Source organism: Phascolarctos cinereus, unplaced genomic scaffold (assembly GCF_003287225.1).
Source record: "Phascolarctos cinereus isolate Bilbo 61053 unplaced genomic scaffold, phaCin_HiC Scaffold_3;HRSCAF=262, whole genome shotgun sequence".
In the NCBI taxonomy this organism is placed as follows: Eukaryota; Metazoa; Chordata; class Mammalia; order Diprotodontia; family Phascolarctidae; genus Phascolarctos; species Phascolarctos cinereus.
In genome coordinates, this window is record NW_027555736.1 from 94,528,994 (window position 1) to 94,555,677 (window position 26,684).

General features: G+C 33.7%; 1 protein-coding gene across 1 annotated transcript in view; it reads right to left on the reverse strand.

The window, feature by feature from the left end:
- Positions 1–26,684, reverse strand: part of ATRNL1 (attractin like 1) — a 1,198,805-nt gene that overhangs the window by 506,512 nt on the left and 665,609 nt on the right. Inside the window, 1 exon segment of the mRNA XM_020988143.2 lies at positions 11,995–12,073. Coding sequence (XP_020843802.1) covers positions 11,995–12,073 — 79 coding nt within the window.

The window sequence follows — 26,684 nt, forward strand, 5'->3', positions numbered from 1 at the left end:
GTCAGTAGGAAAAGTCTGTCAGACTTGGGTGAAAGAGGAGTGTGGCCCAGCCCCAGTCCTGGCACAGCCCTGGGGTGGTGGTGGCTGCATCTGGAGCTCTCAGCCCACAGACAATGGGGGAATCAAATGGCTGATCAGGGAGGGATTGCAGGGATCTCTTTGCTGGTACTGAGTCAGGATTCTCTTGCTTTGTTTGTGCTGGGATCTAGGTCACAGTCCTAGGTGGTGCTCCTGGGGCAAGAGGAGCACTGGCATAGCAGAGCTTCTGGCAGCAGTGGAGAAGCAGTTCAAAGGCAGAAAAGAGTGCTTGTAGTTGCTCATAGACCAAAGCAAAGGCCAGGAAAGGAGTAAACACTTCTTTGATCATACCACCTTGGAAGAACTGAAAATCTACAGGTCCCTAGAAGTATCTGTGAAAACATCTACACAAAACCCCTGAAGCTTGGGACAGTATACCCTCCACACTGGAAAACAGAGCCTTACCTTAACAAAGAGTTAAAAAGTCAAGTAACTGGCTGGGAACATGAACAAACAGTGGAAAAAACTCAGACTATAGAATCTTAATTTGGTGACAAAGAAGATCAAAACATACAATCAGAAAAAGACAATAAAGTCAAAACTCCTACATCCAAAGCCTCCACAAAAAAATATGAGTTGGTGTCAGGCCATGGAAGAGCTCAAAAAGGATTTTGAGCAGCAAGTAAGAGAAGTAGAGGAAAAATTGGGAAGAGAAATGAGAGTGATGCAAGAAAAACATGAAAAACGAGTCAACAGTTTGCTAACTCAGACCTCAAAAAATACTGAAGAAAATAACACCTTAAAAAATAGACTAACCCAAAAGGCAAAAGAGGGCCAAAAAGCCAAACAGAAGAAGAATGTCTCAAAAAGTAGAACTGGTCAAATGGGAAAGGAGGTCCAAAAGCTCACTGAAGAAAATACTTCCTTAAAAATTAGAATGGAGCAAATGGAAACTAGTGACTTTGTGAGAAATCAAGACATTGTAAAACAAAACCAAAAGAATGAAAAAATAGAAAACAATGAGAAATATCTCATTGGAAAAATAACTGACCTGAAAATAAATGCAGGAAAGATAATTTTAAAAATTATTGGACTACCTGAAAGCCGTGATCAAAAAAGAACCTAGACATCATCTTTTAAGAAATTATCAAGAAAAACTTCCCTGATATTCTAGAACCAGAGGGTAAAATAGAAACTGAAAGAATCCACTGATCACCTCCTAAAAGAGTTCCCCAAAGGAAAACTCCTAGGAATATTGTAGCCAAATTCTAGCATCCCCAGGTCAAGGAGAAAATATTGTAAGCAGCCAGAAAGAAACAATTCAAGTACTGTGGAAACACAATCAGGATAACACAAGATTTAGCAGCTTCCACATTAAAGGATCAGAGGGCTTGGAATGTGATATTCAAGAGGTCAAAGGAGCTGGGATTATAACCAAGAATCACCTACCCTAATCCTTTAGGGGGTAAAAATCTACATTCAATGAAATAGAGGACTTTCAAGCAATCTTGATGAAAAGACCAGAACTATATAGAACATTTGACTTTCAAATAGAAGACTCAAGAGAAGGAGGAGAAATCATAAGGGACTTAATAAAGTTGAACTGTTTACATTCTGACATGGAAAGAAGATATTTAAAACTCATGAGACCTATATCAGTGTTAGGGTAGTTGGAGGGAATATAAATATATATATATATATATATGTATATATAGATAGATAGATAGATAGATAGATAGATAGAGATAGATAGATATAGATATATATATAGACAAAGGGCACAGGGTGAGTTGAATATGACGGGATGATACCTAAAAAATAAAATTAAGGGGTGAGAGAGGATTGTACTGAGAGAAGGAGAAAGGGAGATGTAGAATGGGGTAAATTATCTCACATAAAAGGGGCAAGAAAAAGCTTTTACAGTGGAGGGGAAGAGGAGGGAGGTGAGAGGAAATGAGCGAATTTCATGCTCATCAGATTTGGCATAAGGAGGGAATAACATATACACTTAGTTCAGTATGGAATCTATCTTACCCTACAGGAAAACAGGGGTAAAGGGATAAGAGAGGGAGAGATGATAGAAGAGAGGGCAGATTGGGGAAGGGGGTAATCAGAAACAAAACACTTTTGGGGAGATACAGGGTCAAAGGAGAGAATAAAGGAGTGGCAGGACAGGATGGAGGGAAATATAGTTAGTCTTTCACAATATGACTATTATGGAAGTGTTTTGTATAACTACACATGTAAAACCTATATTGAATTTCTTGCCCCCTCAATGAGGGTGGGTGGGGAGGGAGGAAGTGAGAGAATTTGGAACTCAAAGTTTTCAAAATGAATGTTAAAAATTGTTTTCATATGAAACTGGGAAATACTATATACAGCCAATGGGGTATAAAAATCTATCCTGCCCTACAGGAAACTAGAAGGATAAGAGGATACGAAAAAGGTGGGGGTGATAGAAGGGAGGGCAGATTGGAGGAAGGGATATTCACAATGCATGCCATCTTGGGGCGGGAAGACAGGAGAGATGGGCAGAAAATTTGGAACTCAAAATCTTGTGGAAGTGAACGTTGAAAACTAAAAATTTATCAAAAAAATAAAATAAATTGTGTTTGAGAGTAAGTGGTTTCCTTTTATAAAATTCTCATGTATACACATTTTAATACGTTAAGAAGTAATTCCAATTCGCCTTCCTTTCTGATTAATATACTATTAGCAATATGTAATATCAGTCAGATCCATTTTTAATAAGCAACAGCATCCTCTGAAGTTCAGGCCTCCATTACTAAGAACTCATTAGTAATGGGTAGACAGGAGTAGAGCAGCAAAGATAACTCTTCCCTTGGTGTAGATTCTCATCTTCTTCTTTTTTTTTGCTATTTTACCATTACCTTTTGAAATAAGAGCAACCCCTTTAAGATCTTCTCAATAGGACAATTTATTCCTCTCCCTGTCCCTCTTGCCCCTCTTGTGTATTTTAAACTCAGAGTTGAAAGCTATCTTGCTAGTCTATCATCTACTAAAGAGTCATGCTCATTTTTATTTTCTCAAGTATAAATAAATAAATAAATAAAAGATCTTACTGTAAATAAAATTAATATAAAATAGTTATTTGGGCTTGCATTCAGTGCAAATTTATCAAATTAGGTTGGACCTGTGGCTTTAAATGGCTGGTAATTACAATGAATTAGACTATGACATGGCTATGTAGGGAGTAATTTACTATTAATCCATCTTTGTTTAAGTCTTTTTTATTTCCTCTATTTCACTATTTCCTTTTCCCTTTGTACATATATTAGATGGATCAAATTACATGTGATTAGTCAAACTGTGAAAACCTTGAGGGCAGAAAAAAACATCGATTGTCATTTTGTTTAGCTAGCACAACAGGGACTCAAAATGTAAATTGAAGAAAAGTAATAAATGACTATTTAAAATAAGCACTTAACAACAAATTAAAATACACTCCACATTTTCACCACTATATTATTCCATAGGAAATAGGTATAATGCAAATCAGTACAATAATTTATACTTTCTTTTCACCCTTTCTAGTAAACATTACGTCAGACAGCCTACTCTGAAATTTGGTGTCATGCTTACCACTGACTAATCAAAGAGGCATTCTTTTGTGGGTAGAGTATAATGAGCACTTGACTTAAGCTCAGAAGATCTAGGTTCTAGTCACAATTCCAACACTTAGGAGTTACGTGATCATTGTTGAATCACTTAATCATTATAAATCTCAGTTTCCTCATGTGAAATATGGGTATAATATTATATGCAACCTATGTCTTATGGGATTGTTGAAAATTAAACACTTTGAAAATAATAAAACCCTAAAAATTAATAATACCCCTGAAAGCAAATAACAAAACATACCTGCCTCCTCTTGGCAGAGAGAGCAGCAGGGGATTTGGGAGTAGAATGTTGCATATAATGTCAGATATAGTCACTATGTTGTTGCTTTTTCTTAACTATTTCTATTTCATACAAGGGAAGGGTGTAATCTTGTGGGTGTGAGGTTGGTTCATTTGCATCTGTGTCAGGGGAAGAGTATGGCATCTAGGAATAACTATGTTGACAATAATAACAATAACACTGTTAAGGCCCTATATAAATATATGGGTAGTGGTGGCAGTAGTAGTAATAGTAGTAATAATAATAATTGTTGTAGTCTTGGTTGTAGTCATAGTCAGAGTAGAATAGTGGTAGTATTGGTAGAGTATATAAGTAGACCTTAGTCCTCCTTCAGTATCTTATCATTATGTGGAAGTGACCACAGGGACTCAAAAGTTATGCAAGTAGGCCTTTTATAAGGTTCAAAACCAAGCTTTAAAAAAGTTTTTATCATGGACCTATAAATGGATGTCATTCCCATTGTCTGAATATCAACATAGATACATTTGGAGAGGCTCACCACTAAACTCTGGCTACTAAGTAATGAATTTTTTTCTGGCTAGGAAATTATTGAAACCATTGACTAAGATACAGTTTGGCTGTAATAGCATGTTTGGAGGAAATTTCACATTGATGATGTAATGGGTTCTTTAAGAACTAACAGTAATAGCAGTAGCTATTGTTTTTTGCATAGTATCATTTAAGAATATGTCTACCAAAATTTTCAGGCTATTTTGAGCTTGTACTTTATATTAATTCTCTAAGTGTAATAACATAATAACTATACAGGATTTTATGATAATTTCATTGTAAAATTAGTCATTATGTTTTTCATTTGGGAAACTCTCAAGAAAGATCATAAGCTCTAGACCCTCATGAAAAAGAGAGAAGATTTTAACAGATCTAATATTTTTTTTATTGAAGCTAAGAATACAAATATTTTATAGGTAGCACTGTTTTATGATCCTCTTGCAATTGGGGGTCTAGTGTATTATAGACCACATTGGATAGTTAGGAGAAGCTACTTGTGGGTGAACTGCAACGACATGTGAATGAAGTGTGTGGGTAGACATGATGTAACTGGTTCAGATTGGCCTACTCTATGGCTGAGTATTCAGAAGAAATTTTTTTCCATTAATTATATAACTAGAACAGCAAAATTCTTTTAAAAGAAAACAGACAGCACTGGTTGACTCTCTTTGTGGCATTAACATCTGGAAAACAAGCTAACATCTTCACCCATGCTATATAATAAGGAGTTCAGGGCCTTAGGTGTTCATTCTTCTTCTAACTCACACCAAAGATATAAGGTCCCTAATAAATTAGACTTTCTTGGCCTCTTGATTTATTCTTTTCTGTCTTAGGTCAAAGGAGTTCATTCTTTGACCTTGGGAATTTCAAAAGCCAGGAAATAAATCAGAGGAATCAGCAAATCTATACAAATCTAGATCAGATGTTGGAGTCAGGTCTTGAAAAACATGGAGATATCATTTGGAATGACCTTGGGCTCCACCCCAGCAGAATCTAGCAGCAATCTAACACTTTGTGCAAAGCTGGGAATATGGGTGCCTTTTGATATAAACTTTGTAGGACCCATGCTATGAAAGAAATGAGCTAAGTAATGAACCTAATTCCCAAGAAGGACTGATGAACTTTAGGGGGAGTTGTGTTCCCAAGATATTGAAGAAAATGTTTGTTGTCATTATAGCTTCCTTTGTAAAATCTACTTGATATAAAGTGGTTAAATGGAACTGAGGTGATAAATACTAGCCCTTAAAATAGAGGGAAACACAAGCCATGAGAGCTCAAGTTAACCGGAATAAAAAAAGAGACACTCACATCCTAGAAACCTGAAGGGAGATGTAGCAGGCATATCACAGAGAAAATAGGGCCAGGGCATACTCATTACATATTTAAACCAAAGCAGTCACTCAGACAGTGGTTAATGGAAAGAACACTGGACTCAAGGTCAAAATAACTGGATTTCAGTTCTGGCTCTGCTTCCAACTAGCTGTGTGACCTTCGACAAATCACTTAAACTGACCCCAGATCCATGTTCTCATATAAAAAATGAGGATGTTGAATGAGATATGAATATTTTAAGATCTTATTCCATGATTCAATGTGAAATGAATATATTTTATTTTAGAATGAGTAAGGTTACAATCAAATTCCTCAAAATGGATTAACTTGGAAAACTAATTCTCAGAAGGCCTTCATGAAATTTTGCCATTTAAAATGTAGCTAACAAATATTATGAATATTTTGGGGGGATGCAGTAGAAAATGTCAATAGGAAGTTTTGAAACCATCCTGAAGTTTAGAAAATAGAGGTTGTCCAAGACAATCTTGCAATTGGTAAATGTTCCCTGGTTCCTTGTTTCACGTGGAGGAGAAAGCAGTGTTGCAACTTAAAGAACCTTGTATTTCTAGATCTGGTTTTGCCACATAAGTGACCTGCATATGAAATAATAATTATGATAACAAGCATTGTATATGGTATAAAAAACTTTTGACTTCGAAAAGAAGAAAATTTTACCGAGAGCAAAACATTCACAGAAAAAAGCAACTACTTGTTTCTTTCACAGAAAAAATGTTTGTGGTTTTATTTGTAGATATTAATGTAGTCTCAGCAATTTTCACTACATATTAGGATTTAAATATATTAAATATGGATTAAATTATACTATTTTCAATAATATTTCCACCCTATTTTATGAAAGTGAATGTGATACAAAATAACTTGTGTATAATTTCTAATTTAATTATCTTTAATTCTCCCTAAGCAAGTCTTGGTAGTAAATTAGGAATCCAAGATGTCAGATTTCTATATTAATTCATTATTATTGTCCTGTCTATGATCTAGGCACCATGGAGAATTCTAGAACATAATGGTAGATATTACACAATTTCTATGGCAAATTAAGGTATGTAAACATTAAATTATATGCTCCTAGATAACTAAGGCTATGTCTTATTCATCTTTTTGTCCCCTCATGAAAAGCCCTCAACAAATATTTCACAGGATCATAGAATTAGAGCCATAAAGTACCTTGTAGGTCATCTAGTTCAATACTCACATGTTATACGGGAGGAAAATGAGGACCAGAAAGGTGAGTCACTAAAAAAGCAAGACTTCAGTGCTAACATGACACTACTTATCTGTTGAATCAAACTGAACCAACTTGTACGCTATTTTTGTGTCCATGTTGGCTTATAGTAACTTGTAAGACTTAGCATCTAAGGTACCTTTGAATGTTCATGCTTTGTGATCCTCTGACAAACATTATACTTATACACAGATATTGGTATATATTTATCCCTAAAGCAAAACTCTCCAAAATGACTGATGAATGCTGAAATCTTATTTGCATCTTTTACATACTTTATAGAACACTTCATTTTATACATGCAATAGGAAATCTAGGTCCTTAAGGATGGTCTACATATAAACTCTTCACAAAAACGTAAAAGGTTGTATAGTATAATTACAGCATGGAAAATAAGAAATCAACAAAATGAGTGTTATTTCACCAACCTCAGGAAAAAGTGTTAATTTATACTCAAATGAAATATCAGAATATACTGTAAAAGAAAAACATAGATAATGATATATTATACAATAATATGTATTCAAAATATTTTAAAACTGGCTTAGGGAAAAGACTAAAAGAAGCTAGGGAAGGTGACAAGAGAAGTGTAAAGTTATTCACAAATCATATGAAGATAGTATAGGTTGAAAAACATCTCATTTGACTGTAGGATGTCCACATTTGACTGTAGGATGTCAATTACTTAGGGAAGCTAAATTTTAATAAATTTAAATCACATAACAAAATATGTGGGAAGAATTTTTTTCCTAATTGGAAAGGTTAACTTTTTCTGTAGCTATTAAAATAAACATAATATTTTAATTGATGATACTATTTTAGTTAGTCCTGTGTTGTAAATAGATACAACATGGTGAGAAATGATACAGTTTTGATCTTTATGTTCAGGTTATATTGATACTCTTATATTTCAATTCGAAATGAATGTCATCTCACTTTAAAACAATTTCAAAAGATTTCTGTCAACTTATGTTTACTCTTGACAAAAACCTATGTTAAAAACCATATGCCACTTAAAAGCTTGACATCTTTAAGGAAATTATAAAAGACATAGTAAGAATGAATGGACCAATCTTTCTGTTATTATTGTAATCCTCTGACCAAAATTCAATTATTGTTCCCATTCATTAACACAAAATAAAAGAAAACTTTCATATCTTTAATAAGTTTAGCATAGAAATGAGTTTGGAGCTATTATATGAATGGATAATCTTATTAAAAAGAAGTCTTGTGAAGTTTCATTTGTGTATTTTTAAAAGCCTTTGCATTCTCAGGAGAACTACTCAGAAGGAATCACATTAATAAAAGAATTCTGATATTAAAATTACACTCAGCTTACTTTTTTATATCCACAAGCTTATCTAATTAATAAAAAGTGGTAACATGTCTAATAGTGAGAACATATTAGTTTCATTTAAAGTATCTATGATCTAAATGCTGTTTTTTAAAAATTAAACATTCTCTAGATCTTCAGAAAAATAATTAGTGCAGATTACTGCAACAGAATGAGAAGAATGTATTAAATGAATGTTTACAGTGAAAAATACTCTGGAACATGACAAATACATAGATGGTTTGAATTTTTTTCCTTTTTTTCAAGGCAATGTATCATTACTTAAGAAATGATTGAAGTTTAAAGTGAAGGAGTACAGTGAAACATTACATTTCAGGTGAAATTTTAAAAAAATATTCATAGCAATAATTATTTCAGATGAGGCAATTATTTTAAAAATGGTCAACAAAAAGGGACATTACACAGATAATGAATATGTTTATATTAAATATGTATAGACTGGCGTAATGTCTTAGTGCTTAAAAGAGAAGATAACTGAGATAGTAAGACAAAAATTATCAATGACTTCAGCATCTTTCAGACTTCATTATATCTAATAGATAAGACAGAGATTAAGGATCTAAAAAAAGTTTAAAACAATCTGAAATTACATAACTTTGGAAATCACTACATGGGAACTTTAAGGAATACATTTCTTTTTCAGCATCATACAACACTTTTACAAAAATTGGTCACATGATACAGGGTTAAATAAAGGACTTACAAATACAGAATGACAAGAATATTAAATTAATCCCCTACAGACCGTAATGTAGTAATACATACATACACACATATATAATATACATGTATACACTTACATATATGTGTGCATGTATTAGATATCCTAAAATCCATCTCACTTAATAATCATATAACAAACATAATCACTTAAAGTGATAAAGCATAAATCAATAGTCCCACTCCACTCTCCGTCACTTACCCTCATTCTGAACTTCTTTATTTATATCTAGGTTACCTCCATCCTTCTTAAAATTTAGGTTTGCTACCTCAATATCTTCCTTAATTCCTCACTTTCACTTGTCCCACTTATCTAATCAATTGCTAAATCTTGTCATTTCCATCTTCATAACATACCTCATACCAATATTCTTCTCCATGCACATAGCCATTATCCTAGTCAATGACTGAAAAATCTCTCACTTGGATTACTTAAATATAGTTTCTTAATTTGTATCTCATCACTCTAATTCCATTCTCTGCCCAGCTGCCAAGAACTTTTCTTAAAATTAAGCATCACTCTCCCACCAAGTCATAGTGGCTTGCCATTAATTCAAAGATCAAATGGCTACCATTCAAAGCTACATATAACCTATCCCAATCTACCTTTCCAGTTTTGTTATAGATTACTCCTCTTCATATGCACAATAGTCCAGCCAAAATGGCCTCTCTTGTTTGTCATATATAATATTTCATCTCTCATCTCCATGTGTTGCCCATATAAGCTATGAGGATTCTTATCACAACTCTTACTGCCACATAAGAATTAGGTCCCCAGAGCTTGGCTACCTTTTCTCCTCAGGATTCTAGAAGTACTCCTAAGAATTTAGCATTTTTTTTAGAAAGAGGGCATTTAGTAAGGTGGAACAATAAATATATAGGAGATACAAAACATCTCCCAAAAGTCTATGACATCTTCTTCTACAAGTACATATAAATTCCAGTGGGAAATGGGCTCCAGCATAGAGAGCATGCATAGCAAAAGGGTGACTCACAGCTCCTATTTGCTGGAAGTCCTGTTCTATTCATGGGATGCTTAAGAAGTAGCCTTTAAGAATGATGAATCTGCACCTACCCTTCATTGGCTCCTGATGCAGTCACTGTTTTTAGCTTACCCAGAAATCTGCCTCTGATATAGATGCAAAGATGGGAGCTAAAATATCTTCTTCATCCTTTCATACTGGCAAAGGAGACCAAACCTCCTTTGGCCAAGTGTTGAGGGTTGAGGGAGAAGATCTGACTAATGCTAAGACAAAGGCCTCTTTTTTTTTCTTTTTGGTGAGGCAATAGGGGTTAAGTGACTTGCCCAGGGTCACACAATGATTGCAAATATACCAAAACAGTTAACTTGGGTTAATTACTACTTGTATTTAATTACTACTTCTTGTTTTTGCAATGAATGTTTCTCTTTCCATTGGTTCTAAAATTTGCTACACTAGATCACAACAAAAGCCTGGAATACACTCTTCCTCCTTATTAGCCAAACACACCTCTTCCCTTTTCTAAAGAACAATATTTCTACAAGAAAAGAATATTTTAGAATGGAGATTTGGTCCAAATTATTAACCTTAGTTGGTAAATGTAGTAGAAATCTGTAAATATCAAAGGTATCTGTCTGATTAAATTATTTATTATCTATTACAGTACTATGACAGCTAAACTCTCTTTCATAATCAGAAAAATATAAATCCTTGGATATTACACTGAGAGAAAACTAGAATAAACCTGACAGAGACTGGTTTGAGAGAACAGAAGCTGAATGTAAGTTATAAGAGCAGGTATAGGTCCTTAGCATTTAATGAAATTTTAAAACTTCCAGGAGAATGATTAGGGAAAACCGAGCACATTCACTAAACCTATAGATTGTGTAAAAACATAGATTTGCTTTCAAATATTTTTTAAAATAGAAATAATCATTGTATCATAGCATTAAATCAATGTTGAATAAAATCACTCACATAGAAAGAATCACAAAATACAGAATCAAAAAAAATACTAATGTATTAAAAAGAAAACTAGTTAAAAACCGTGAGGAAAGAAATTATAAATGTATACAGAATACTTGTCAACAAGAATTTGACTGACGTACCTTTGAACCTTTGAATAAAAGGAAATTCATGCAACAAAATAAGATTGTCTAATATATATGTGTGTCATTGAGTTATGAAAATTGACTGTGGTTCTGTAATTATTTGTCCTTTATACATTACCAAATTGTCTTACGTTTCTAAGGAATACAAATTTTTAATTCTCACATGCAGATTTATATAAAATTAATTTTTTAATCTAAAACATACTAGGTGGTCAGGATAGATGAATTTAGAATGTTCCATTCTCTGACAAAATAATTATTACATTTTGAATAAATTATAACAAAATAACCTATTCCCAAACTCACCAATAGGTGATCATCACTGGAGTTATGTATGATTTTAAATATATTACAGGAGGTTTTTAAACACCATCCTGATTGAAACAAATGATTTGCTTGACATTTGAGTTTAACATGGAGACAACTGTTTACCTACATAAGTGCCAGCATTTATCTAATGTTTGCTTTCTATGTTGTTATTTATAAGTTCATACAGCACAAGAGGAAAAGAAATTATAAGAAAACACTATAATCAATGATATCAGCAGGTCATGTTTTACCCACCAAATTCTAGCTAATCAACACTTAGATATTGATTTAATTTACCTATAGCTAAAATCTGTCACATAGTATAAAACTAATACTGCATTAGAGCTCCTTGCTCTACACAAACACATAAAATTGGGCAAATTAGTTCACAAATTTAAAATAACCACACTAATAACACATAAGTGCTTGTATCTCTTAATTCACTATCTGAAACATGGATGTAACCATTTATAATAGATATGGTTTGGATACCTCTCTCCGTCGAGAAGCCCAACAAGTTTGTTTGATCTTCCAGACAATAGCAGCTACCAGTAGGAGGGATAAGAAACAACTGGAGAAAAAAAAAAGAATAAAGAACAATGTTATAAGGAAAAAATATATAATTACAATATCAGACCAAATAAAGAAAAGTAATCACAGATTATTTAAAGTAACCTCCTTTCCTTGAAAGTTATTCAACAAAATAAGGATAAATACACAAGTTTTAAATACCACCAAAATATTATTTTTGCTTCTGCTAAAGCCAGAAAATTTTCATCAGGCCAAATATGCATAAGGCCTTCAAGCCAGCAGATGAAAAACAAACCAAAAAAAAAAAAGAAATTTGAGGTTGATCTACTGGCAGAAAAAGAGAATCACCACTTCTTTATTTTTCATGAAGCCCCAAGAGATTTACAATTTAAGGCTTTCCTCAGTGGGTATAACCAATATAATTTTCCATTTGGTTTTTCCTGAGATGTGATGAGCAAAAAAGGAATATTTTACTATTTCATACTACCAACATTATTATATTTTATTCTTATATTAAACATATGACTGAAAAGGGCAACAAAGGTTTTTGTCTTGCTTTACAAAACAAGATTATTCCTTCCCCAAATATGTATTGTTTTCATCATTCATATGCTATACTTTTCTGAATTTTTGCTCTTTTTTCAATAAAACATAAACATGTGAGTTGGGTGGCACACCTGAAGATCCACCCACTTATTCCTTCATTAAATCATTCAGTATAGTATCAAATTGCTATTATAGCTACTATGTACACTGTGCTGGGTGTCAGGGGATATAGAAAAAAATAAAACAATTCCTTCCAAGAGCTCACAAGTCTGTGGGGATGATTAGAAAATATATGTAGTTGAGTATGCAAGCAAGAAAAGGGTACGTGCAAAAAAACAATCCAAAGTATCTTGACCTTGTTTGGAGGATAGAGGAAATCTATCTGGGAGCATCTGAGAAGGCCTCCTAGAGGAAGTAACATTTGAAGTAGGATAGGCCAGCAGAGATTTTATCAAAAGTCAGGTAGAGCTATTAAATGCTTGTGAGTAGAGGTGAGGCATTATCAAAAAATTGTAGAGAGTATGTTCAGAAGTAACTTGATCCATCTGAAAGGGATGAGAGTTTTGTTATGATTTTATTTGTGTATGTAAGGGCAAGGCTTTCCCATTGGGAAAGACCAATACAATTATGCAATTTTATATAAAGTACATACTTTATATAAAATTTTACTAAAATTTTATAAATATATAATATATTAATTTATTAACTATAGTTTATTGAAATATTATATGAATTATATATATATAATTAATTTTATATAAATCTGCATGTGAGAATTAAAGATTCGTATTTCTTAGAAGTATAAGACAATTTGGTAATGTATAAAAACACAAAAACAACAGTTTTACAAACAAAAATGTACCCTTTTGGTTTTCAAAATTTGAAAAAGTTTGACATTTTTAGAAAAATTTGAAAAATTTGGGACTTTTATTATTTTTCCTTTGTGAGATCTTGTATCCTCTCTGGCATTAATTATTGGCATATTGACATCCCAGGGCACTTGGAGATATTAATTGAAAATGTATTGTTATAGGTTTGAGCCACTCACTGAGATTTGGGCTTTTAAAAGGAAGCAGTGAATAGAAGAGAAAGGAGGTCAAAAAACTGAAGAGAAAAGTTTTGGGGAGGAGTAGGAAAAAAAAGATAAGGACTTGATCTGAGTAAGGAAAAAGAAATTATGAAAGTGATTTCAAAGATTTTAGACTTGTGAAAGCCAATGTCTGCCTTTATTTCATTGTTGTAAAATTATGTCAAATATAATGAGTGGGGGAGGGTAGTATAAGGCCATTCTTGATTTACTCTCTCTCTCTCTCTCTCTCTCTCTCTCTCTCTCTCTCTCTCTCTCTCTCTCTCTCTCTCCCTCTCTCTCTCTCTCTCTCTCTCCCCCTCTCTCTCCCCTTCTCCCTCTTATTCTTTGGAAACATTATCCATGATGTTTTCTATCTTCCAAGGTCTGGTGCTTCATGTATGTGTAGGTATGTGTATATATAGACAGATATATGTATATATTGACATAAATATGTGTGTATGTGTATATACATATATAGTCTAAAGCCAAGTTAATATTTAAATAAGCCTACAAAAATGTTGATGAAAGAAATATAGAATTTTAAAATAAAATAATACACACAACAGGGGACTGGAAATCTAGCACAGGTCAGTCCTCCAGACCCAGAATCTAGCTTGAAAAAGGACCTGAAGTTGGCCTCCATACATTTCAATGTGAGAAGGCTAAAGACATAAGTATATGCATGCATGTATACACATATGTGTGTATACACATGAATATACATATATAGGATATACATATATATATATATACACATATATACACATACACATATTTTTAATTTTCATTGAGAATTCTGATTTCTGACCTATTTTATTCATGATGTCTTCACGGAAAAGATTTTTCTCTTGAACCATTTTAGAGATTTTACCAATATTCCACAATTTTTGGGAATCCTTACAATTCTGCTTTTGATTGGAAAGTTTTATTTTTCCTGATAGCATAATATTTGTTCATTTTGTTCTGGCCTCTTTTAAAGCTTTCTTTCCTTTAATATAATAAACATTTTTTATTGGTTTGTATGACTATTAGCTAGGTTTTTAATTAGATTTTCTGTTTTGGCTTTATGGTCTTTTAGCTTTTTGCTTGTATTTATTCCTTTTCATTTATTTCTGATTTCCTCCTTACTCTTTGATTCCTCTTCATTTCATTGCTACACAAATTCTCAAATCTTGATATCCCTGACCTTTTCACATTGAGAGGTGTGGAAACCCACACCAAGTCTTTGTTCAAAGTAAATTCTGATTTTAGGTAGCAAAGTAGATAGAGTGCCAGGCCTGGAGTCAGGAAGACACCTTTATGAGTTCAAATCTGGCCTACACTCTGGCTATGTGACCCTGGGCAAGTAACTTAAATTTGTTTGCCTCAGTTTCCTTATCTCTAAAATGAACTGGAAAATGAAATGGCAAACCATTCTAGTACCTTTACCAAGAATACCCCAACTGGGATCTTGAAGACTTAAGCATGACTGAACAAAGGACCAGCCACTGATGTATTTCCAGTCCCTTACTGCATTTATTATTTTAATTAAAAAATTTCACCTACTTTTTTTGAAGACTCATTTAAATCTTAATGTGGATTTAGGGACTATTGTGAAAAGAAAATGAGCTCTCATTGTCTTCTTCTGGATACATTTTATTAAAATTAAACAGTGCTTTTTACTGTTTCTGGGTTCAGATCTTTTTGCAGGGTGAGTTTTCAGTGGTTTTTGGAGTTATGAGATAGCAATGTTGGCAAATCTGAAGTATTCAATATACTTCAGAATAATCTACCATATAGATATCAAAGGAAATAAATGAACATCTGGGGGAAAAAGGAACATAGTGATGTTGAGGGAAGCTTTGAGGTGTAGGGGGATATATTTCAACACTTTTGAACCTTTCTGAAATGATTATTGTTGAAGTGATTCACATATGGAAGCATATCATTGATCAGGTAGCCTCATTTAGGGGGTGAAAACCCCACAACATTCCATAGTATTAACATTAGAAAGCAAAATGTTATATTCTAGCAAATGTTTTTAGTGACAAAGAAATATCCTCTGGTGGCAATCTAGCTAGCTGAATGCAAAGAGAGATAATATTGTTGCTATTTCATGCCAATTTAAGGTTAACTGATTATGGGCATCAAGACCAGAATGCATATTTCTATAAAGTATTATTAAAAGCTTTTAGGGGATTGTTAATTTTCCATTTCCTTGAAAAGGTTAGAAACTAGGGAATTGTGTTAAAATGTATTAGGAAAAAGTAATGATGTCCTGCTCAGAATCTGCTATCCTAGTATGTGATATCTTCAAACAAAAATTTTTGAACTTGGGTTTTTTCCCCCAAGAAAAGAATTTACAGTTTAAATATCTTCTTGCCAAATGTACATTTAGCATTTTATTAGTGAATATTCGAATCATATTAAGAATATGTGGATGCTAGCTATGGTTCTTTACCAAGTGTTTAATCTTCAAAATACTGCACTATTCTCTGGCCAGGAGGCAAGATGATAAAGTACAGGCAGGATGGTGCAAGGGAAAGAGCACTGAACAGACAGTCCTGATGTGAAATCTTGAATAAATTACTTCCATTTCTTGTGCCAAAATTTCCTCATCAAAATAATGAGAAGTTTGGATCATTCATTCAGCATCCATCCATCTATCCATCCATCCATCCATAAATTCCATCCATTAATTCATTTGACAAAAATGTGTTAAGCACCTACTGTTTGCAGAGCACTATGTTAGGTACTATGGAAGATAAAAAGTTGAGAAAAAGGGAGTCTTTATTCTCATGAGGTCTACCATCTAGGGAAAAGACACTGTCATACATAATTATAATGTACAATATTCCTTGATAAATGCCCTAGAACAGTCAAAAAAGTGCTATATAAGGTCCAAAGGAGGAAGCTGTTACATAGAAGGGGGATGAGATAAAGAAAGCTTCATGGGAAAAGTGGTATTTCAGGTAATTTCTAAGGGCATGGAGAAATTTGATAGGCAAAGAATAAGTACATCAGTAGAAGAATATTTCATGAATAAGAAATAGGTCTAACAAAAACACAGGGATAGAAGAGCATGGTATGTGGTCAAAAAGCAGAAAGCACTCTGGTATGGATACAGCAAAGAAGTAAGTAAAATTAAGTAAGCTTAGCAAGGTGAATTGGGAGAGGATCATTAGAGCCAAAGAAATCTGAATAATATTAATTAGATGATAGGAAATAAAAATTTCTGAGCTAAGGAAAGGTATGACCACATCTATATATAAAAATTATATGATCTTTTGAAACTTCTCCAAATCTAACATTCCATAACTCCTCCCCAACACAATCATGGTGGCTTCCACCAGTGGCTTGTTCTCTGCCCGAAAATCCATCACCTGCTATTCATTGCTTTGAAATAATAATCACCTTTAATATTCAAATAGCCCTGAGAGACAACAAATTTAACTATTGCCAGTTATTCATTCCTTCGCAAGTTCTCTTTGCTATAGCTGGTTAAAAATGCCATTAAGTAAATTAGATAGAGGAAGAAAGGAGGAGGAAGAAGAATATTTTTAGATTATAGAGCATTATCTAGAAAAGGCAGGCAATGGTGGTCTTTCATAGTATTAAAAGTGATGGCAAGGAAAGAAAGGTGATAAAGAAAGCTCATACATTAAAGTTAAGTGCAAAATAGTATCCCCTTTTTATAAACAGCAGAACTGAAGTTTAAAGAGGTTAAATGGTTTTCCAATGGTCCTACCACTTTTAAATATCAGAGCCTGTGCTTACAGGTGAGAAAGGATATATTCCTAAGTGAAAGACATAAAAACAAAATATATCAATGAAATTTTAAATTATAATAACTAACATTTATGGAGCACCTACTATGTGCCAGCCACTGTATTAAGCACTTTTACAGTTACTATCTCTGTGGTTTTCACCACCCTAGAGGTAGGTGCTATTATTATCCTCATTTTACAGATGAAGGAACTGAGGCAAATACAGGTTAAGTAACTTGTCTAGGATCACACAGCTAGTATTTGAGGCCAGATTTGAACTCAGGTCTCCCTGACTTCAGGCCAGGTACTCTATCCACTTACCACCTAATTCTAGAGGGGAAAAAAGAGTTCATATTTGAATATAGATCTCTTAACCCAAAGTCCATTTTTCTGTCCACCATACCATCTTCTTTGTCCCTAAGTTTTATAGGTAAAATAAATGTATTTCATAATTTTCTATGAGATTAACTTTGACTAAACAGTGTTTTATTTCTTCTGTAGAATGTGGAGCACTGCTGTCAAATATATAATGTCCTCAGAATAGCTAACCTAGATCCAAGGAACCCTGTAGATTAGAATTTACTAAAATTATACTTTATGAGCCTTGACAGATGTGTTTGCTTTATCTTTAGTCAATTAGAGAACACAATTAGTGAAGTTTAATAAATTATAGTAAGAAAATCTGCAACACAGCATTCCTCACATAATCCTAGGGTATAGTCTATTACCATTAGTGGGCAGACGATGTGAACATAGGAATTACACATGAGGGATACACATATGACCAGGGCCCACACAGGAGATCAACTCACGCTTCTGATGTTATCTGCTACTGTCATTGTGGTACTCATAAAGAGACTGCTCCCCATGGGATATAGTCTCCAATAAGCTCATTACTCTGCTCCTCTTTGTTAGTTTTATGATGATTGAGGGGGAAGTACTATCAGTTAAGCATTTTTCTCCAGGATTTGTAACATCAGTCAATAATATTTATTAAGTGCATACTATATCCTAAGTATTGTGTTAAGCATTAGGATACAAATACAAAAACAGTCCTTGTTCACAAGGAGTTTACAATCTAATTTGGGGAAGGGGCATAAATGACACACAGAAAGAAGCTGAAAAGTAGAAGGAGGAAGGAAGGAAGGAAGGAAGGTTCCTGTTTCAGAGGACATGATGGAAAAGTCTAAAGGAGTATAGCCAGGTGGAAAATGAAGAGATAACTGGTCTGCAAACCCTCCTTAAATGGAGGCTTGGGAAGAGCTTCTTGCTCAGCTCTGCAATCAAAGAGTTCGCATGGGCAGAGGAGACTGATGGGATGTGAGTACTGGAGCTGATGTAATCTTGCAGGATGAAGAGGTTCCTAACACTTAACAGAAATCGAAAGGAGTGTAGCCGGGGGAAAATGAAGATCAAGTCTGCTGGGTACATTGCTATGCTTATCCCCACTAGTTTCATGGTGACTGCTGAGGATGTTTTCCATTGGCCTTCATGACATTAGCTAAATTGCAGCAGTCTCTGCTAGACATCACTCTGCTCTCCACTTCAAAATCATCTCTTCAAGGTCACCTTCTGGTTTACCTCAACTCTGCCTTTTTAAGGTGGAATGCCTAGAACCTTTTCTGATACAGGTAGTCTGACAAATCTTCACAGCCACCACACTCTACCAACAAAACCAGACACATGGTCCATTACCTCTGGGTGAAAATGGAAGTTCTCTGTTACCTATAATTATGTAAATTAACATTGAACACTACGAACACCTTTTTGGGCTAGGCAATGTAATCAAATGTGAATTAGAATAAAAAGTATAAACTAAGGATGTAGTCATTCTTCTCTGTCTATCTGGCCAAATTCCTGTCTATATTGTGCTTGTCAGCAGCAAAGACCCTTTGCTTTTCTTCTAGATTTTGGCCAGCAAAAACCTTGCTTTCTCCCCACACTTCAATAAATCTGTTATCTTACTGAAATGAGTATTTCCTTCAAAGGTACAGATGGCAACCTACCCATGTCTTCTTATCTCTGAGACTTTTGTCTATGTCTTTCCATAAATTCTCCACAGGGAGTCCGTCCCTTTAGCTAGAATGGGCAGGGGTAGGGGGGAGGTGGTGATGGGTGGGAAGGGGCTTTTGCTATTTCCTGATATCACCTGGGGACCAATACACCAAGCTGGCTATCCATCTGTTATCCCTCAATGTTGCTAATGATAAGAAGCACTAATAAAATAAAATAAAATAAAATATTGTTTCTAAAATGTATGATTATAACTTTCCATAACATATTTGCATTTAACTAAGGTAAACATTCATGTCATAGTAAATAATGCCATCTGTTTATGCATTCCTAACACAAACCCAATACCTTTAAAATATAACATAGTTGCACAAAGAATATGTACTCAAGCATTTAAAAAAAGCTAATCAAGGGTTTGGTAGTCATTTTGTTTCTTCTTGTTGACTCTTCACATTTTATATTCTTATTCCATGTATTCAGTAAGAAATAAGTTTATCAGTAATATAATTTTTGTCTACAGATGTCTTTATATCCCTCATAGAAAAATACAGATTTTGTTAAAAGGAACTAATGATCTTTAGTGTAAAGAAGACTTACAGTGAACATTATTATCATCTTAGAATACTTGAAAGGTTATTATTAAATAAAGAAGAATTAGATTTACTCTACTTGGCTTCAAAAGGCAGAACAAAAATCAATGGGTCAAAATTACAGGGAACCAAATGCTGTTTCAATAAAATAAGCCTCCAACAGAGCCAAGATCAGAGATAGGAAAGTTAGGCAGCTAGCAAGGGTTCAAAATGCAGGAACAGAAGATGTTGGCCTGCTAGGATGCTTAGGGTCCCAAATCCTCAGCAAACACTCAGAGATGCACTATTTTACTAAATCATAAAAAATATCAATAATAGTTGCCCCATACAACCTAGGCTTTCACAGAAGGGCCCTCAGGGTCTTGGGTTAGATACACCACCAGGATAGGTTGAGAGTAAATCACACAGGGCAGAGGACAGGCAGCTATTCCTGGAGACTTTGAGAAATCTCTTCTGCCCGAGTCTTACATTCCTTAAGCCCATCTCAGGCCAGGCCAAGCCTTTTCACAAGCCAGAGGCTGGAGGTGGAGTAGAATGATTTGGGGGAGTTCTGGGCCAGTCTAGTGCATTGCATTCTCTCTACCCAAGTCAGGCAGAGGGAATCTCTCAAACTGGAGATGGTTGCCTTAGTGTTGCTCCTAGGAAGATAGCTTCAGGGATTCTAGAAGTATAGCACTTCCAGAAAAAGACCCTAAGACCAGCCCATTTTGAACATTATCTAATCCAGGCATAGCCTAACAGAAAGAACAGACTTAGGTTATTCTAAGTAGGATTCACATGGTAGCAAGAGCCAGGCAAACTGTGAGGAAAATGTCATAGACAAAACCCAGTCCAAGAAATCCCTAAAGCCTCAGGTGGCACCCAGCACAAGAGGAGCCCTTGAGCATGTTGATATTTGTAGCCAGTAGAGGTCGTGAGAGTCCTGTGATAAGAGTAAGAGTCCAAGCATAGCCCAGCATTAGAGCAGCCCCAGAGTCTTAGAGGAAGAACCTAGTCTGGCCCACTAGATTCAGAACCAGGTAGGCTCTGATCATACACTGAGATGTAGAGAAACTCTGAACATCATGAGGCAATACTTTAGTTTGAAGAACACCAAGAACACATTTTTAGTGGAGTTGTGAAATAGTCCAACCATTCAGGAGCACAATTTGGAACCACACCATAAAGGCTATAAAACTGTGCATACCTACTGACCCAGCAATATCATTACTAGGTCTGTATCCAAATGAGGTTAAAAAAAGGGAAAAGGACCTCTCTATCAGTATAAAATATTTATAGCAGGTTTTTTTTGTGGTGGTAAAAATATGGAAATGGAAGGCATGGATATCATTTGAGGAATGGTTTAGTAAATTGTGATACATGATTGTAATGGAATCCCCAAGGTCAGATAGATTTACAAGTGAATTCTACCAAACATTTAAAAAGCAATTAATTACTATATAAATAATTTGGAAAAATATGTAAAGAAAGAGGCCAATGAAATTTCTTTTATGACATAAATATGGAGCTAATCCTTAAATAAGGAAGAGCAAAAACAGAGAAAGAAAACTATAGAATAATTTTCCTAATGAATATGGATACAAAAACTTTAAACAAAATACTATCAAGGAGATTATAACATTATATCACAAAGATCATGCATTATGATCAGGTGGGATTTATACCAGGAATGTAGGTCTGGTATAAGGAAAACTAACAGTAGTATTGACCATATCAACAGTAAAAACAACAAATATACAATTATATCAACAGACGCAAAAAAAACACAATAAAACACCTATTCCTATTAATAAGAGCCAACAAGCATAGGAATCAATGGAACTCTTCTTAAACATTATAAGTAATATCTATCTACAACCAAGAGCAAGAATTATCTGTAACTTGAAGCTTTCCCAATAAGTTTAGGAGTGAAGCAAGGATGTCTATTATCACCACTATTATTCAATATTGCACTAGAAATGTTTGGTCTAGCAATAAGACAAGAAAAAGAAATTGAAGGTATAAAAATAGATAGTGAGGAAACTATCACCCTCTGCAGATGATATAATGATATACATAAAAAATCCTAGAGAATCAACTAAAAAACTACTTTAAATTATTAACAACTTTAGCAAAGTTTTGGATATAAAATAAACCCATATAAATCATTAATAATTCTACATATTACCAACAAAGTTCAGCAGCAAGACATAGAGAGAGTAATTCCATTTAAAATAACTACAGATGATATAAAATTTGAGACTCTACCTGAAGAGAAACCTAGGAATTATATGAACATGATTATAAAACATTTTTGATATGAATAAAGTCAGATGTTAACTAACTAGAAAAATATCAATTGCTCAAGAGCCAATATGATAAAATGACAACTCTACCTAAATTAATCTATTATTCGGTGCCATATCAATCAGAGAATCCCAAAAATGTTTTTATAGAGCTAAGAAGAAATGGTCAAGAATATGAAAGGAATTAATGAAAAAAAATGTGAAGGATGGTAGCCTGGTCCTAACATATCTCAAACTATAATATAAAGTGGTAATCATCAAAATATTCTGTCACTGAAGATCTATGGAGAAGGGTAGAATTTACAACTAAACAAGAGATAGAGCATTAAAGGATGTAAAATGGAAAATTCTTATTACGGGATATTAAAAAGCTTTTATACAAACAAAACCAATGCAATGAAGATTAGAAGGGAAGCAAAAAGTGAGGAAACAACTTTTATAGCAAATGTCTTTGATAAAGTTCTCATTTTTCAAGTATATAGAGAAATGAACCAAATTTATAAGACTATAAGTCATTTCACAATTAATAGTCAAAGACAGTTTTCCGATGAATAAATCAATACAATCTACAGTCATAAGAAAAATGCTCTAAATTAGTGTTGATTGGAGAAATGCAAATTAAAACAACTCTGAGGCACCACCTCTTAAGCATTAGATTAATAAACATGACAGAAAAGGAAAATTATAAATGTTAGAGGGGATGTAGGAAAATTGAGACATTAATGTACCATTAGTGGAGTTGTGAAATGATCCAGCCATTCTGCAAATCAATTTGGAACTATGAGCAAAGAGCTATAAAACTGTGCATACCCTTTAAGCTAACAGCACTACTACTAGTTCTGTATTCCAAAGAGTTTTTTTTAAGGGGAAAAGGACCTATTTGTACAAAAATATTTATAGCAGCTCTTTTTTTGATGGAAAAGAATTGGAAATTGAGTGGATTTCCATCAGCTGGGGAATGGCTAAACAAGTTGTGTATGATTGTAATGGAATACTATTGTGCTATAAGAAATGATGAGTAGGATGCTTTTAGAAAAACCTGGAAAGACTTATATGAACAAATACAAGGTGAAGTGAGCAGAACTGGGAGAACATTGTACACAGTAACAGCAATATTGTACAATGATCAATTGTGAATGAAAGCTATTCGCAGCAATACAATGATCAAAGACAATTACAAAGGACTCAGGATGAAAAATACTATCCGCCTCCAGAGAAAGAACTGACAGAGTCTGAATGCAGATCAAAGCATACTTTTCTTCATTTTATTTTATTCATGGGTTATTGTTGTTGTTGTTGTTTTTTGGTCTGTCTTCTTTCACAATGTGACTGTTATGGAAATATGTTTTATGTGATTCCACATGCATAACCTATATTCAATTACTTACCATCTTAGGGAGGGGCAAAGGGATGGAGAGAAGAAAGGGGAAAAAAAAAGAATTGGAAACTCAAATTAAAAAAAAGAATGTTAAAATTGTTTTTGCATGTAAATAGGGAAAATAAAATCTCAAAAAACAAAAAAACAAAAAGAACCAGGAAAATATTGCATGTAGTAACAGCAATATTTTAAGGATGATCAATGGTGAAAGACTTACCTACTCTGATCAAGACATTCACCAAAGACAATTCCAAAAGTCGCATGATGAAAAAATGCTACCCACCTCTAGAGAGAAAACTGATGAATTCTGAATGCAGATTGAATCATACTTTTTAAACTTTCTCTATTTTCTTGTTTTTCTTCTCTGTTTTCTTTTGCAAAATGCCTAATATGGAAATATATTTTGCATGTTTTCACATGTATAACTGACATCAAATTGCTTGCCTTCTCAAGGAAGGGTGAGGAGCAGGAGGAAGGGAGAGAATGTAGAATTCAACATTTTTAAATAAAATACTAATTTTGCATATAATTGGGAAAATTTAATGAAATGAAATATATTAAAAATAAGCTGTAGTTTAAAATAAGGTAATGATTCCAAAATTAATTTTACATTATCCAAAGAAAGAAAAACAAATAGAAAGGTAGTTTCACCAGGAGTAAATTCAAGTATATATATTTTTTATTGACCATTTGATTACATGAGGAAACTCTCTACTAATATAGATTGGCATATACTCTGCAATTTATAGTCTTAAAGAGTTGCCTGTGGGGTACTAAGACATTAGGTGACTTACTTAGGGCCACACATCCAGACTATGTCAGACACAAACTTTGTGCCTATGTCTTCTTAACTCAGAAGTCATATATCTATCCACTACTCCATGTTGTTAGTACAGAAATGCTTGCATAAATATTCACTTAACAACATGGTATTAAAGTAAGCACAGAAGAAAGATTTCAAGGAAGCTTCAAAGAAAACTAAATCACCATTTATATTGTTCTTTTCAGTCATATGTTTAAAAAGAAAAAAAATCCAAGACACTCTTTATATAGAATTTGCCATATGAATTGTTGGGTTGTTTCTAAATCACTTAGAGAACATTACAACAGATATTGCTACAGTTGATAAATGAAAAGAAAATTACTCAGAGTACAAGAAAATGGCTGAAATCTATTTTTCATCAAATCACTACTAGTCCAGAGATTTGCTAATTTGACTAAAAATAAATTTAATGCATTTTTAACAACACACCTTACTATATAATTCAACTACAATATAAAAAATACTAAAACAATGCTGGCAAAGAAGCCCATTAGTATGGAAATTATATTGTTTTAAAAGACCTTTTAACAACCAATTTATGCTTGTTTTTATCTGAATTTCAGGAAAATGTGCCATATCTGCAATCAAGAAAAAAATCCACAACAAACCCATAAAGAATCCCTATAACAGAGTTGAATAATACCAGGCAAGAATTCTTTTCTGTTTAATATAATATTAATTTAATCCATATTGTGTTTTCTTTTGGAACTAACCACAAAGAAAAATATGATTCTGCGAAGTCTTCTAGATAGGGAATGGGGGCCAGGGCCATTAACTACTGGAGCTCAACTTAATGGGAAAGCTGAAATTGTCTTGCCTGAACTCAAACAAAAATCTAGATCCTGAAAAACTCAGATTGGGAAGGCAGTGATTAAAATGAGTCTTAGATCATGCCATTTAAAGCATTAGAAATTTTGCATAACTGCAGGATTCTGAATAATTTATTGATCGACCACTATTCCAGAGTACCAATAATGAAGTATACTACCCACCTTCCGACAGAATGGATGGATTTAACATATAGAATGAGACATATAATTTTGGATGTGCCCAACAAGGGAATTGATTTTGCTTGATTATGGATATTTGTTATGACGGTTTGTCATCTTTTCTCACTTTTGGCAATTTGGTAAGTAAGGTGAAATCTCAGAGTTGTTTTGATTTACTTTTCTGTTACTATTAATGATTTGGAGCATTCTTTCAAATAGTTATAAACAGTCTGTAATTCTAAGAACTGTTTATTAATATCATTTGACCAAAATTTATTAGAAATGTTTGGTTTTTATTAATTTTATCAATCCTTTCTTTACCATGGATATTTGACGTTTTTTCCCTTTTTTTCTCACAGTCAACTCTTTCCTTATTTAATTGCATTGAGAGCATAAGTGACTTGTCTAGAGTCACACAGTCAATATATGTCAGAGACAAGATTTGAACCCAAATACTCCTACCTTGCTGGCTCACTGTATAACCACTATGCCATGTTGCCTTTCCTATACATTCAAAAACAATGATTTATTGTTGCAGAAGAAATACAAACCATCTAGGAATAGGACAACCGCATATTATCCTTGCTGTCCTGTTTGCAACTGGAGTTTTCCTCAAAATGCTTTCGGTCTATAGAAAATGACCTTTATAAACACCATCCCAATAACACTCAATCAAAAAAAGTGGTCATTTTATCAAATTACAAAATAACCTACAGAATATTACATTTAAAATAGAATAACAACTTGTTCTCAGATCATTGCTATCAAAAAGATGTTCATATGAAAATAATGATGACATTTATAATATGCTTATATAATAATACTATAATACCTGGAGACTAATTACCATGATGAGAGGCAGATCAACCACAAGGTAAGGCAGTGTCAGCCAGGATGATACACATGAGAAATTTTATGTGCCCTGAGATCAATATGAGAACTGTGAAGACCTGATAGAAACCTTATAATGACAGCAAACTGGACTTGGAAGACATCATTATTTGTGTTAGTACCTAGTCCTTGTGAAAGAATTCTCCTACGGAAAACTGAATGGGGACAGGAAGAAATGTACTTTTTCTTGGCCAAATACAGCATCTACACAAAAATCGACCACATATGAGGGCATAAAAACCTCACAATCCAATGCAGAAAGGCAGAAATATTAAATGCATCCTTTTCAGATCATGATGCAATAAAAATTACATGTAACAA